We start from the raw sequence: 15245 nt of genomic DNA, 5'->3' as shown, positions 1-15245 counted from the left end.
TTCTAAATTTATTTATTGATTTAATTATTTATTTATTTATTTATTTGATTGGTATTTTCCACGCTACCCTCAGTCGTATGACAACAGCGGTTATTGTGGACAGAAGAACACGGACATAACCTGGGGGGAAACCCACGACAATCCATCCATTGCTTGCATTCCTTCGCCCGTATAACTGGGCCTGTGGGGCGGAAGCCAGGAAAAGCAGGACGTGAACTCGCAGCGATAGAATTGGTGAAAGGCCCATTGGTCATTATACTGCGTTAGGATGCTAATCAGTTGGTTAGGGAAACTGCGATTCATTGTATTTTGTGGAATGATTTTTACTGGGAGTGAGTGGAAGAAGGTGAGTGTTGGAGTGTTGTACTCTACAATTTTAAACTTATAGGACTTGAGTCAAGTGTATGGGCTATGGAAACTGTGGTGCGCAGAGTAAACGACCGGTAAGTATCAAAAACCTTAAAGCCTGTGCCGACAGAGGATTTATTGACCATGAGCCTGTTGAGAGAGAACATAAAAATTCATAAAATTCACATTTAAATGTTGTAAGCGTCTTCAATAGTCAAACACACACTTGAAAGTAATTTTGTACGGTGGGTACTAGTATTTGGGACCACGAAAACTGATATTTTAGTATGGTACAAAATTTGAATGCTGATTTCACTCAGTCGTCTAGAACACACCAGAAGTCTTTTCTGCATCACTGAAAACTGTTGACTGCTTCTGTTTGTATAATTCCGTTCTATTTTCGTACTTCATGTACTGTCTCGTCGTTTTGGGAATTGACCTTGCAATATTGACCCGGAACGTCCTTTTTGGTTGACGGCTGGTATAGGAATGCCTGTTTCGACGCATAGATTTGCAAAATAATGTCATAAATGAGGATGTAACATTTGTTTCATAAATATATTTGCACTAGAATTTCGTCTTTTCCGCTAGCAAATACCTTTTCCTCCTGAAAGAAAAAATTGAGTATAAAATTATTAAGACCATATTTGCAAAGAAGCTGCCATGCATTTTATCTGATTTTGGAATCATTTTTATGTTTATAGGGAGACCATCCACAGGTTCACTCTTAAAGCTAAAGTGATATACTAAAGATCACGTAGAGTTATTGTAATTTATAAGAGCTACATGACAACTTTTATTAAATGTCAGTGTATCGAAACTCTCCAAGGTGATCACATTCCAGTTTTATTAACAGTTAGTTAATCAGCTCCGTAAAACAAAGAATTTTAACAAATTTACCACTTTTAATGCAATTGGAAGAGTGTTGAAATAATAACACTTAATAAAACCGTTCAAATACATGTAATTCTTATAAGGGCAGTCAACCCCTGTGGTCTTTACAGAGTTAAATAAAACACTTAAATTCGCAATATGTGTCATAAGGGCTTAAGTCTACCGGCCTTGGTAAGGCGGTATCTCCAATATACGCCTGATCATTTTGACTTCACAGTGGTATTTATTTATTTGATTGGTGTTTATACAACGGCGGCCAACATTATGATGGGAGGAAACAGGGCAGAGCCCTGGGGAAACCCTTCACCACCCGCAGGTTACCCCGTTGTTGTAAGTTGATAGTTTAATCACATGGTTACATGGTAAAGCTTGCAATGAAGAGAAAGACTTGAACTTTTCAGGTCAGCGGACAAGATTTTTACGTTTTTTCGTGAATGACGTAGTAAGACGACATCTGTGTGTTAACTGTTTTTTATCAGTTTGTGGCTTTATCCCGAAACTCGCGTGTGCCATCGATAATTTCCGTAGGCACTCGTGAATGACGTAGCAAGAAGATACCTGTGTGTTAACTGTTTTTTTTATCAGTTTGTGGCTTTACCTCGAAACTCGCGTTTGCCATCGATAATTTCTGTAGGCACTCGTGAATGACGTAGTAAGACGACATATGTGTGTTAACTGTTTTTTATCAGTTTGTGGCTTTACCCCGCAACTCGCGTTTGCCATCGATACTTTCTGTAGGCACTCTTGAATGACGTAGCAAGAAGACATCTGTGTGTTACCTGTTTTATGTAAATTTGTGGCTTTACTCCGAAACATGTGTTTGTCATCGATATTTTCAATAGACACTCGTGAATGACGAAGCAAGAGAGCATCTGTGAACATTGTGAACAGTGCAGGCGAGGTAAATATGTACCGAAAAAAAAATACCGATTGGAGTTAGTTTGAAATCTTAAGTCCAATGTTTCGAAAATACGTTACCTAAGACTGTTATCCATCTCACACAAGGCCCAGACATTAGAAAAAAAGGCGAAGTTATTGACAGATTTTCCCAAGCCACGCGCAGATTTCCAATATATATGACAGGCATGACCATAAGAATGACTGGAATGAGTTATGCGACAGTATGCCTATGCAACCTGTGTGGCCTCAAAGAGCATAGAAACTATTTTTTATTAATTTTTAATTCTCACTAAGTCATTTCAGCCTGTTAGGGAAAGAAATGTAAGCTTACTGAAAAGCGGTAGCTTTGTTTTTCAATTTGCGATTTTGGACCTTGTATTATGCTGGACTGGTATAACTTTACTGCATTTTATAACAAGAAGGCATATAAAATACAACCTTGGTATGTACAAAAGAGAATTGAACTAAATTCAATTTTCTGTACCTTTAACGTCAGCATTTCAAACGATCAGCTTCGTGTAATCAGCTCAACTGCCACTTTTATCAATGGTTGAGTCAAACGTTAGAAGTGTGGTTAAAATGCACAGTTTATCTCATTAACACATATTCTTTGATGTTAACAGGCTTCTTTTGGATTAAGGTAATTAAGCACAGAGCCAATACGCACATATATTTAGCGGCGGGTTTTGTGGCAGGCGTCTTGGCTGCATGGCAAGTGTTTTGAACTGATTCCTGTTACCAAATAAGCTATATTTATTTATTTATTTGATTGGTGTTTTACGCCGTGCTCAAGAATATTTCACTTATACGACGGCGGCCAGCATTATGGTGGGAGGTAGCCGGGCAGAGCCCGGGGGAAACCCACGACTTCCCGGACTTCCTCGTGGCCTGTCTTCCAAATATTAAACACAACAATGTCTGAGACAATAAGACTGTTTTTCCTGGTTACAGATAATAGAATGTGGACTTCATCAAGCGCTGAGAACGTTTATTAGATCCGTAGTGAAAGTCAAATAGGGCTGTCAGTCGGTAGATTTAACGAGTTTGAGGCAGGGCATGTCTTTTTCAAACGGCCTGACGTAACTCACAGAATAGAATTTTCCTGAAAGAAAACCCTTCACTGTAAAGGAATGCCATAGAGTTCATGGCATTTTATGTTCAATAAGGCGAAATAACGAAATTATGTCGTGTCAAAATCCGTAGGTGTCACTAGTTTGTGCTCCTTTTTGCCATATGATTTATTTATTTATTTGATTGGTGTTTGACACCTTACTCAAGAATATTTCACTTATACGACGGCGGCAAGCATTATGGTGGGGGGAAACCGGGCAGAGCCCGGCGGAAACCCACGACCATCTGTAGGTTGCTAACACACCTTCCCACGTACGGCCGGAGAGGAAGCCGGCATGAGCTGGACTTGAGCTCACATTGACTGCATTGGTGAGAGGCTCCTGGGTCATTACGCTGCGCTAGGGCGCTGACCTACTGAGCCACGGAGGCCCCCTTTTGCCATATGAGGAGCTGCACAGTTTGATCAGCTGTCTACTGTTTACTGCTTTTTTAGCTGTTTTAGCTGTCTACTGGTTTAGCTCCTGTTAAACCCAATGCAGTCATTCACTCACTCACGTAATTACTCTTTGTCTACAAATGACTGAATAATTGTGACGTACGACACGAAATCCCAACCATACATACATCCATTCAAAGTATAAAAAACTAAAAACTTCACTTACAGCAACAAGGGCTCAAAAAGGATAGTCATCCTAGGTTTTTATATATGTTTTTGGAATGGAGTGGCAAAACCAGAACGTTTGGAAATGCTGGCATACATTTTTGACAAGTGGGCAAATTTACTACACGTATGTGACCGAAAATGAATGCACTCTAGAACGCTCTTTGATGAAGACCACGTCTTCTGCATTTACCGTGCCAGTTGTGTTTCCACAGTAATCGAAGGCAATAGAACATGAATACTGAGCTAAGTGAGGCCTCTGGGTGAGGCAGTGGAGAATATGCACAGTCCCTTCGTGAAACTGAACAGCTCTTGTTGGCTTCTTCACTGAAAATACACACAACACAAAGAACATACCGTAACACACCCCAGACTAAAGCTACTCTCCTACTGTAAGCTGTATTTATGTCTTCATTGGTAGTCCCAAAGTTCAGAATGATCTACGTCACATGCACGTGAAGACACGTCACTAATACATACAGTCCTTGGCTCATCAGGCTGTTCAAGAGAAGCGGAAGATTCAGAGAGGAAGTGGAAGATCATCGTGCTTTTGCCAGAATTGTAGCTGGTAAGTTTGTTTTTAGTTTGTTTTCGTTTCTTTACAAGTGGATAAAGGTATCTTTTCATGCCAAGTGCTTCTTGAGTGTGTTCATATAGTCACTGTGCAGTGTTCATAGGCGCTAGCAGTAGGCTGACATGGAGTACTAACCTGCACGGCACGTATGGCCGTTTTAATTGCAGCCACATGTGTTAAAATGCCGTGGTATTAAGATTCACGAGAACGCAAGCGAATGAACAGGCAAGGGAGGATATATTTACGCCTCATCGTTCGTTTGGTGTTCACCAGTTCTCGCTGAGTGGGATATATGTACACAGAATCTCCAAGCCTCAATGTACATATAATCAGCTCAGTATTGGTTTCTCTTTCTCTACGCTCAGCCACATATACTACAGTGAATTTTAACAGGCGGATGCATGAATATGCTGTTTTTTTTAAAAAGCAGTCAAAATAAATACTGAACGTTATAGGTAACTACGACATGCTGACCTGTGATGTCCTAGTTCTATAACGTCTAATTCAAAATGATTGGAAACGTCAAAATTCCCTATAGCGGCCTTTACTGCCATTGGTCCAAACCTAGTCAACGCTGTCTCAGCTTCAGCTGCACTTCTTGGTGTAGAAATAAAATGACGGATTTCGTGATAGTTAACGGCATGAATTTAATATAAATTTAAAGTAGTTATTTACACCACAAAAAGATGAGCCTGTACCCAAAAATTCTTAAGCTGAAGAGTGTAGCTAAATTTTACATTCCACACGTCTTAATAGTGTGAATTATTATATAACACGGAAGCGTACAGACCTCAAGAAACATAATGGTGTGAAAGGTTATAGGGTATAAAAGTGTGCAGAGCTGGAACAACATAATGGTGTGAATGGTTATAGGGTATAAAAGTGTGCAGAGCTGGAACAACATAATGGTGTTAATGGTTATGTGGAATGAAAGTGTGCAGACCTCAAGAAACATAATTGTATGGATGGTTATGTGGAATGGAAGTGTGCAGAGCTGGAACAACATAATGGTGTGAATGGTTATAGGGTATAAAAGTGTTCAGAGCTGGAACAACATAATGGTGTTACTGGTTATGTGGAATGAAAGTGTGCAGACCTCAAGAAACATAATGGTATGGATGGTTATGTGGAATTTAAGTGTGCATACCTCAAGAAACATAATGGTATGGATGGTTATGTGGAATGGAAGTGTGCAGACCTCAAGAAACATAATGGTATGGATGGTTATGTGGAATGGAAGTGTGCAGACCTCAAGAAACATAATGGTATGGATGGTTATGTGGAATGGAAGTGTGCAGAGCTGAAGCAACATAATGGTATGGATGGTTATGTGGAATGGAAGCGTGCAGAGCTGAAGCAACATAATGGTATGGATGGTTATGTGGAATGGAAGCGTGCAGAGCTGAAGCAACATAATGGTATGGATGGTTATACGGAATGGAAGCGTGCAGAGCTGAAGCAACTTAATGGTATGGATGGTTATGTGGAATGGAAGTGTGCAGAGCTGAAGCAACATAATGGTATGGATGGTTATGTGGAATGGAAGCGTGCAGAGCTGAAGCAACATAATGGTATGGATGGTTATGTGGAATGGAAGCGTGCAGAGCTGAAGCAACATATTGCCCATTCTACGAAAAGAGAATTTGCTGAGGACATTAACACACACACTAAGGTAGTCCGGGTTTGTGATGAAATATATCCACGAATCAAGTGTTGTTAATTAGCTTAAATTTAAACATGCAGATCTACATCACCGATGTTTAGCCGTCAATGTTGTATTCAACGTTTGTGCTCTCGTTTCGTGTAAAATGTTTTGGCGCAGAAGGCTGATTCGTTGGAAAACTGTGCCCTCTCTGTTCATAGATTACTGAAAATTTATTTGTTCCAATTCGAACCTCCAAAAATAGACGCACGCATTCCTGCTATCGAAGGCACTTAGTCCTTCTTGATGGAAAAATAGACCTTACATAGCTGAGCAGTACTCAGGTTTGGATAGATACGTCTACTTTACAGCCGGGTCAAGTTCTGGATTACAGAGTACACTCCTGCTAGAGGCTTGAAGGGGCTAGGAAGTCCTAGTTCTATCTTAAGTATATACAGCATGAAACTGGTAATGTTAGATCCTTAAATAAGCCTCAGCCGGGCATATCATGCGCGAGTCAGTGTCTCTAGTAGCGGAGCACAAAGCTTGAACTGAAAAACGCATGTTATGAAAGAGCCACTTTATCCAGTACAGAGTACAAAACCACTGTACTCAGTTTGAAACAGTCATTTTATGAACTAGCTACTTTCTCTGATACAGAGTAGACTATAAAGCTTCAAACAAGACATGCCACTGATTAGCCATTTTCTCCGGTATATAGCTATATAAATCGGCGTATTTTCCTATTACATACTTGGAAACCGGCATGTGAACCATTTACCATTTACTTCATTGCTTGGTACTAGTATTTAATAGGCAAACCATTTACTGTGGCGGGGCCTCCGTGGCCGAGGAGGGCTAGCAAGCCAGCACGGCGCAATGACCCAGGAGTCTCCTACCTATGCGGAGTTCAAATCCAGCTCGTGCTGGCTTCCTCCGACTTTACGTGGGAAGGTCTGCCAACAACCTGCGGATGGTCGTGGATTTTGTCCGTTTTCCTCCTACTATAATGCTGACTGCGTCGTATAAGTGAAATATTCTTGAGTAGGTCGTAAAACACCAATCAAATGAATAAATAAATTTACTATGGAAACCAGTAGAAGACATCTTGCTGCCTCGCTAAACCTTTGTAAGGCCTTTATTAGAAAGGCCAAGGTAGCAAGTTTGCGCCGCAGTGAGATAGCGAAGCAGCGGGACAAGGATATAACTCCACCTCGCTACTTCGTTACTCACCTCGCTACCTCGCGTCGCAACCTCATTATCTGGCTTTGCAACTTCGTTACCTCACTACCTCGCCCTGTATTAGACGGGCAATGAAAGGTCCGATGTTGACTTCCATAATGTACAGAGTTGACCAATTGAAAGACTAACTTATAGGCACACAGGGCACCTCATTACAAAGTAAACAAGCTTGAGCTTGATAAATCATAGCCGAGCCAAGTTTCCCTATACATAGCTAGAAGTTCAGTCGAACTACTTCCCACAATAAAAAATATATAACATGGAACAGACATGTCACTTGGAAGGCTATAGCTCCAAATCTCTAAATTACAGGCTGTCTTTATTCTGTATTGTGCAGGAAATATTTTAAATATTTTATGTACAGTGATTTTACACTTGATCACTCTACTCAAAATGGGAGACTTGCCATTGCAGAATACTAGTACATGGATGAGAAACGGAATGTTATGGACAGGCAACGTTCCCCCTTAACAGAGTACACACATGGTATACAAGAGTTATCTTCTTTACTACAGAATTCACGTGATACACCTGGGACAATTTAGAATTCACTTTTCCACAATAGAAAGTACACAACTTGAAACTGGTCTTTTATAAGCAACGTTCTACACTTGAAAATGGTTAGTTATAAGCATTGGTTTACACTTGAGAGTATATAGCTTGAAACTGGTTAGTTCCAAGCAATGTTCTACGCTGGAGAGTACACAGCTTGAAACTATTCTGCCATGAACAATGCTCCACTCTAGAGAGTTTACAGCTTGGAACTGGTCTGTTATGTTCCATACCAGAGGGTACACCTCTTGAAGGAAGTGTGCTAGACGCAGCATTTTACTCTCGAGAGTACACATCTCTTAAACTGATTTGTTGCAAGAAATGATGTAGACAACAGATTACGCTGCTTGATTTTGATCAATCTGTTATAAGCAATGTTCTACACTAAAGAGTACTCAACTTGAAACAGACATGCTAAAGGCCAGACACGCTATCCATAATATGAAAACAGGTTGGATCCAGTCAGCTGTAGGTGACCAAATTTGCCCATTAAAGAACACCGGTCGTGAAAACTTGGTAATATTACATCGCAATATAATACGCTAAGTGGTACCCGCATTATGTGGTTTAATTCACTTTGAATGCATACTTTCTTTAATGGAATAGCAACCTGCGGACGGTCGTGGGTTTCTCCGGGCTGTGCCCGGTTTCTTCCCACCATAATGCTGGCCGCCGTCGTATAAGTGAAATATTATTGAGTACGACGTAAAACACCAATCAAACAAATACATACATTTAGTGCAATAAAATTATATACTTTGCCAAGGTGTAAATATGTAACGTTTATTTCTTAAAATTTTTATAGTAATTAAGTTTTCATGTATAAAGATTGTGGGTTGGTTGGAAGCCACAAATATATGAGTCTTAAATGTTTAAGGCATCCAATTTTATGCGGCGCCATATAGATACAGTATTGTTAATGTGATGCTGAGTAGTGATGATTCACTCATGATGATTCACTCATGATGATTCAGACATGATGATTCACTCATGATGATTCAGTCATGAGATTAGGACGACCATTGACAAGCCATTCGTTTATACTTTAGTAGGGGGCCTCCGTGGCTCAGTTGGTTAGCGCGCTAGCACAGCGTAATGACCCAGGAGTCTCTCACCAATGCGGTCGCTATGAGTTCAAGTTCAGCTCATGCTCGCTTCCTCTCCGGTCGTAGGTGGGAAGGTCTTACAACAACCTGCGGATGGTCGTGGGTTTCTCCTGGGCTGTGCCCGGTTTCCTCCCACCATAATGTTGGTCGCCGTAGTATAAGTGAAATATTCTTGAGTACGGCTTAAAACACCAATCAAGTAAATAAATCAATCAAATATACTTTAATATGAATAGAATAAACAATAAGCATGGGGTTAGTAAAATACATTTAAAATCTGGAAAAATATTTGTAAATATGGTAAAGAAATCTTACATTAAAAGAGCTTATTTCTTTCGTCTTGAGCACAATTGTTATTCACGTCTTAAAATATGATTCAGGTTGTGGATGGGGGAAACCAGCAAACTAGGCAAAAAAAAAAAAAAAAAAAAAAAAAAAAACGCTTTAAATGCAAAAGTATGAGATAATTAAGGAAGATACCTTTTGATGAACTGTCATGTTTTTTTCCACAGATCATTCACAATGGTTAGCGAGTATCCACAACGTCGGCACGGTTGCTGGAAGGAATGCGGTATCCTTTGTGGAATTCTGGTAGTCGGTTTGGCAGTAGCTCTAGCTGTTGTTCTGGTCCTTTCACACAAAGAACTGGAGGAAAAAGCCATCCCACATTGTGCCTCTGGTGATGAAAACATAGACATCAGCGAACAGGACAACCCGAGGGTGTTTTCAGACCTAACAACTGCAGAACTGCGCTCCGTGATGTCTTATCTCCACCAGCAAAACGAACTACACCTTGCGAAAGCAACGTTGGCAGGAATGAACACAAGTTTTATATATCTTGTGGAGTTAAACATCCCAAACAAAACAGTTACGCTAAATCATCTGGATAAGAAAGGGGAAGCCCCAGAGCGCCGTGCAAAGGTAGTAATATTCCGAAGAGATTTAGCTGTGCCCTGTATTCAAGAATACGAGGTGGGCCCTCTGCCGATTCCAACATTTCACAGCATCATGTACAAAAACGGAAAGGGCTGTGTGCCTTTTGCTTATAGGCCAATCACGTTTGTAGAATTTGGTGCTGTGTATGAGAATATATTCATAGGAGAAGTAGAAAAAAAAGGGAGGCAACTTTTGCTGGAAAGTTTTGATGCTACATTCACGAATTGTGGAAAGAAATGTTTGACATTTTATCCGACCACTGTGTCAACGTCAAACTTCGGCAAAGTGACAAGAAATTTTTGGTTTTCTATCAACCAACATGCTGGTTATCACCTTCTACATCCGTTAGATTTCAAGATAATGGTTAACTTAGACAGCAAGGATTCTTCAGGGTACAAACTAGTAAGAGTGTGGTACAACCAAAGATTGTTCGATAGCATGGATGAACTTGTGTCAGCGTATAACAATAACGACGTCAAAAAACTCAAGGTTACTTTTCCGGAAGCTGGTGACTTTTCCAGTTTGCATCAACGTGGCAAGTCTTTTCCCACAAAGTCTCTGCGAAGTCCAATTCAGGTTGAGCCGGATGGAAAGCGTTATACGATCAAAGGACAACATGTTGAGTATATGGGCTGGGCGTTTGAATATCGTATGTCTACTACAACAGGTCCAATGTTGTTTGATGTAAGGTATCAAGGGGAGAGAATTGCGTACGAAATTAGTCTGCAGGAAATAGCAGTTTTTTACTCGGGCAGTAATCCCGCACAAAGGTTTGCGGATTACGTGGACAGTATGGCTCGTCTTGGCATTGCATCTAGGGCTTTAGTGCCCGGAACGGATTGTCCAGAGCACTCCGTTTTCATTCCCTCTAGACACCTCACAGAAGACTCCACCGAACCGGTAGTATATGAAAATGCCTTTTGCATATTTGAGCAAGCTACAGGCGTGCCTTTGCGAAGACATCATTCATATATGAAACACCATGGATCATTCTACGGAGGAATGATGGATGATGTCCTTATCATGAGATCCATTATAACTGTTGCAAATTACGACTACATTTTCGACTTCATATTTCACCAGAATGGAGCTGTTGAGGTCAAAGCTATATCAACGGGTTACATCGTGTCCAGTGCTTTTTCCCCATCGGAAAATAAGTATGGCTTCCAAATTCACGACAACATAGTTGGCAATGTTCATCATCACCTATTTAACTTTAAAGTGGATGTTGATATACTGGGCACCTCAAACAGATTTGAAACTTTGGATTTCAAAATAGAATCGGCACCAAATGACGAATTTTCAACATTAAAGTCTGCCCAGACATACGAACAAGTTTATTTTCAGAGTAATGTGCGAACTACAGAAAAGACAGCTGCATATAAATTTAACTTTGATCAACCAAAATATATGCTGTTTAACAACGACAAGTTCAAAACCAAACATGGTGTACCTAGATCGTACCGAATTACGATTGGTGGTATGTCCAAACAAACTCTATCGGAAAATCGTGGACACGAAAGTTCCATTACCTGGGCCAGATACCAGATGGCGGTTACCAAGTACAAAGACGTAGAGAAGCAGAGCAGTTCTCTGTTTGCTGCCTGGGACGCCCACGATCCTGTAGTTCGCTTCCAAGACTTCCTTGATGACGATGAGTCCATCGTAGACGAGGTATGTGTAAACTTGTGAATGTTAAGATATAGATAAACCTAACTATATATTTGTCAGCTTCAGGCTGACGTGGGCGTTTATATTTTGCGACGAAACTGACTGTATTCCTTCACCGTAGTTTGCGGCTATTGAAATACTGACGCCACGAAATTTATTTATTTGATTGGTGTTTTGTGCCGTACTCAGGGATATTTCACTTATACGACGGCGGCCAGCACACGACCATTCGCATGTTGCTGGTAGACCAACATAAGGCCGGAGAGCAAGCCAGAATGAGCTGGACTTGAACTCAGGGCGACGCATTGGTGAGAGACATCTCGGTCATTGCCTCGTGCTGGCGTGCTAACCACCTCGATCATGAAGGCCCCTAACGCCACTAAACCGTCACCATATACATAGCGACGTTGTCTCGGCACCACGCGTTCGGCTGTGAACATGCTGTTGTTGTATATTTTATGCTTATTGTCTGCCAGGAATGAAAAGGATTTTATAAAGATAAAGCGGGTTCTCTTAACATGCAAAACACACCTGTGTTACAGCAAGACCACATATTTTATGGCCAATTTTGAAATGGAAAGTTGTGTTATTATTTCATCTTTTATTACTGTAATATATAATAATAATATCTGCCATTGCTATTGTTGTTGTAGGATCTTGTAGCCTGGATAACGATGGGCATCCATCACATTCCTCATACTGAGGATCTACCCATTACAACTACGCCGGGGGCACATCTACAGTTCTTCCTGCTCCCCTACAACTACTTCACAGAAGACCCATCAATGGGCTCCAAAAACGCTGTTTACATGGAGTTGAAACAGGCCTCGGACAATTCACCTCCTACAGTGGAGATTGAGCGTTATGGATATGGTGGAGAACCTCGATGTGTTCAACAAAACTATAACGTTCATCAAAAAATTAAAGACGATCCTGCATCAATGTTTGAATTGTAAAGACGATTTATGCATAGAAAATGACGATAAAGAATGTGGAACCTTTCTGGCCTAAGCTGTGCACATGTAGTTTTCTTCTAGTTTCGATGGCATATTGTGAGCAAACCGTTGATGTATTTTTTATATATTGTAAGACGACAATGGCCATTGGGCGTTAGACCTGAGCACCGACTGTGCGGGAAAAGGTGTGGCGTGAACAAATGGGCCGATAACCCAGATTTGTAGAAACTGGAATGATTCGCACATCCACACGTCAATGATTTCGGTTTTCATGTGTCATGCCAGTCGGGATATCAGAGAAAAAGTAACGATACACTTATACAGTATTACATGTAGCTATGTGCTTCTGGTTGCCCTCATTTTCCAGCCTGCCACCACTTATCTGGTCAGACAATGTATAACTGAGTTGAGTATTTTGAAAATATCATTAGTGGAGCTTATATTTTATTAAGCGGTTTTCGTATTGCAGGATATTAACTTATGTTAATTAAATTTATAAGAATAGTTTCAGACCAGGCTAGTTATGCTGGAAATTCTCATCGAATCTATAGTGGCTTCAGTAACAAGTTTTAATTGTTGCATGGCTTTCCTTAAGAAACTCTAAGGTTCCAATGACAGAAACGGAAGCAATATCAAGTTAGCCAATCAGATGGCAGAATACCCTCACGCCACTAATTTGGGTGTGCTCATCAGTTACACAGGGGTCATTGATGGAATACAGTATTACGTCCAGACATTGAGGACTTCAGAGTCCAGCTATCCGGAAATGGCCATCCTCATAAATTTGTATTTGTGCTTTGCTTAGTGTACTATTACTGGTTAGCACAAAAACCACAAAAAGTGTGTATACAGAAGCTTTAAATGTTTCCATTTTTTCAGAGTTGATATGGGTTAGCAGCTTTGTTTTCTTTTAACGTAGACAAGAAGGACACCTTGCAGGTAGACAGGAAATCGTCCCACTTGCAGAAGTGAGGTGTATTTTCGTACATCCAGAAAAACAAATAAAACTTGTTTGAATATGAAGTACAATTAATGAAGAGCAGGTGTGTAAAAAATTGGAGTCATGTCATTTATTTCAGAAAAGCAGATTTTCCTATTTTCAGTTGTTTTCATGTGTGAATTCCTTTCATAACAAAAATACAAACCAAAATCATTTCCACATATCTGATATCAAGGTAGGGCGTAGTAATCTATAACGATGTGGGTTCACGCAATCATATCTTTATAAATCGAGAAAAAAAATTATTTTGAAGTTCAGAGGAACTCTACAGTCGCCATAATATTTATGGCTTTTCACGCATTGTCCGCATTGGTCCAGTGGTAAACCGTTATATCGAATCCGAAAACGAGTTCGACTCCTATAATTGCAAGCCATATGTTGAAGAAGTTAATACAGTATTCTTTCAATGAATGCTCAACGCTATTTACTTCAACTAACAGCATATCCTACAATTGCATTGAGAAAAGGGGCACCTGTTTATCAGCTAGCTTCATAATAAATGTATATGAAAATATATATTCACGGTACAGTTCGTAAGAGGAAAACTTGTTTCAGTTACCAACATTAGACGGGAAAGGAAAATATCCTATGCATTTAACTTCATACAGAAGGCTGATGGTTAGTAACGAATATTTTACCTTGGCATATTTCATTGACTACACCCGTTACACAACAACTTCAACCGATCAGTCACTGTGAGCAGGTTGGCAATCGATGATTTCCCATCTAGTTTCAAGTAAAGGTGTTTAAACCAAATAATTATTGATTTCATTGAGCCCATAGATTTATGTCGAGTTATAGATTACATAGGAATCAGTTTTGTTCCGTATATTGTGATTGGCACTCTTTTCTGTCGATCATTTTGATAGGACTAGTTGTTGAAAAAGCTGTCGCCGGTGACCAAAAGCTGACGACAGTATAAAGATTACTTATTTTTAGCCCGTAACAAGCTTTCTGTATTGTTAAAGTTGCCCGGTAGAGCAATTAGAATCATTAATCATGCATCTGAAATGGGAAAGCGCGACTCTTAACCACGAGGACGACAATCCAGGCGGAAGATCAATCTCGGCCTTCAGCAGGGAATTTGTAGATTTCACCGCTTTCTTTGTTCGTGGGCCTTGACAACCACGAGCGATGGACAACTATTATAACACAAGAAATCCATAAATTTGAATCGCACAATCTTGCATTTGATTGATCAGATACTGATGTAACGACATGAAAATTCTTGCCACCATAAAGCTCATTATGCTCACTAGGACAGCACAATTCTATAGAGATACCTATGATCCAGGAACCTCTCATCATGGCGGTCACTGTGAGTTCAAGTCCAGCTAATGCTGGCGTCCTCACAAAACGTACGTGGGAAGGTCTTCCAACAACCTGCGGATGGTGTTGGGTTTCCCCCGCCATAATACTGGCTCCTGTCGTATAAGTGAAATATTCTTGAGTACGGCGTCAAGCTTCAATCAAATAAATAAATAAATCTATACAGATACATTGCCTGGTTGGCCTACACCACCATTTTGGGTAATTATGCACGTACGTACAGAGGGATGGATTTTCAGCACCCTTCTACCGTTGATTGGCATCTTGTGATCATTGTCTGCAATAACATATGACAGGACTTAATGATGTTTACTTTTATGATATTCTCATTGTCAAGCATTAAACTTACTTACTAGATTGCTG

General features: G+C 40.3%; 1 protein-coding gene across 1 annotated transcript; it reads left to right on the top strand.

Annotated features, from left to right (window-relative positions):
- The first annotated feature begins 4333 nt into the window (after positions 1-4333).
- Positions 4334-14766, top strand: LOC135472865 (putative amine oxidase [copper-containing]). Its single transcript, XM_064752572.1, has 3 exons — positions 4334-4442; positions 9503-11600; positions 12251-14766. The coding sequence occupies exons 2-3, from the start codon at positions 9513-9515 to the stop codon at positions 12551-12553; spliced, it is 2391 nt and encodes a 796-aa protein (XP_064608642.1). The 5' UTR covers positions 4334-4442; positions 9503-9512; the 3' UTR covers positions 12554-14766.
- Positions 14767-15245: the final 479 nt, after the last annotated feature.

Source organism: Liolophura sinensis, chromosome 8 (assembly GCF_032854445.1).
Source record: "Liolophura sinensis isolate JHLJ2023 chromosome 8, CUHK_Ljap_v2, whole genome shotgun sequence".
NCBI classification, from domain to species: domain Eukaryota; kingdom Metazoa; phylum Mollusca; class Polyplacophora; order Chitonida; family Chitonidae; genus Liolophura; species Liolophura sinensis.
The sequence above is the reverse complement of the archived record's forward strand: the minus strand, read 5'-3'. Positions and strand labels throughout refer to the sequence as shown.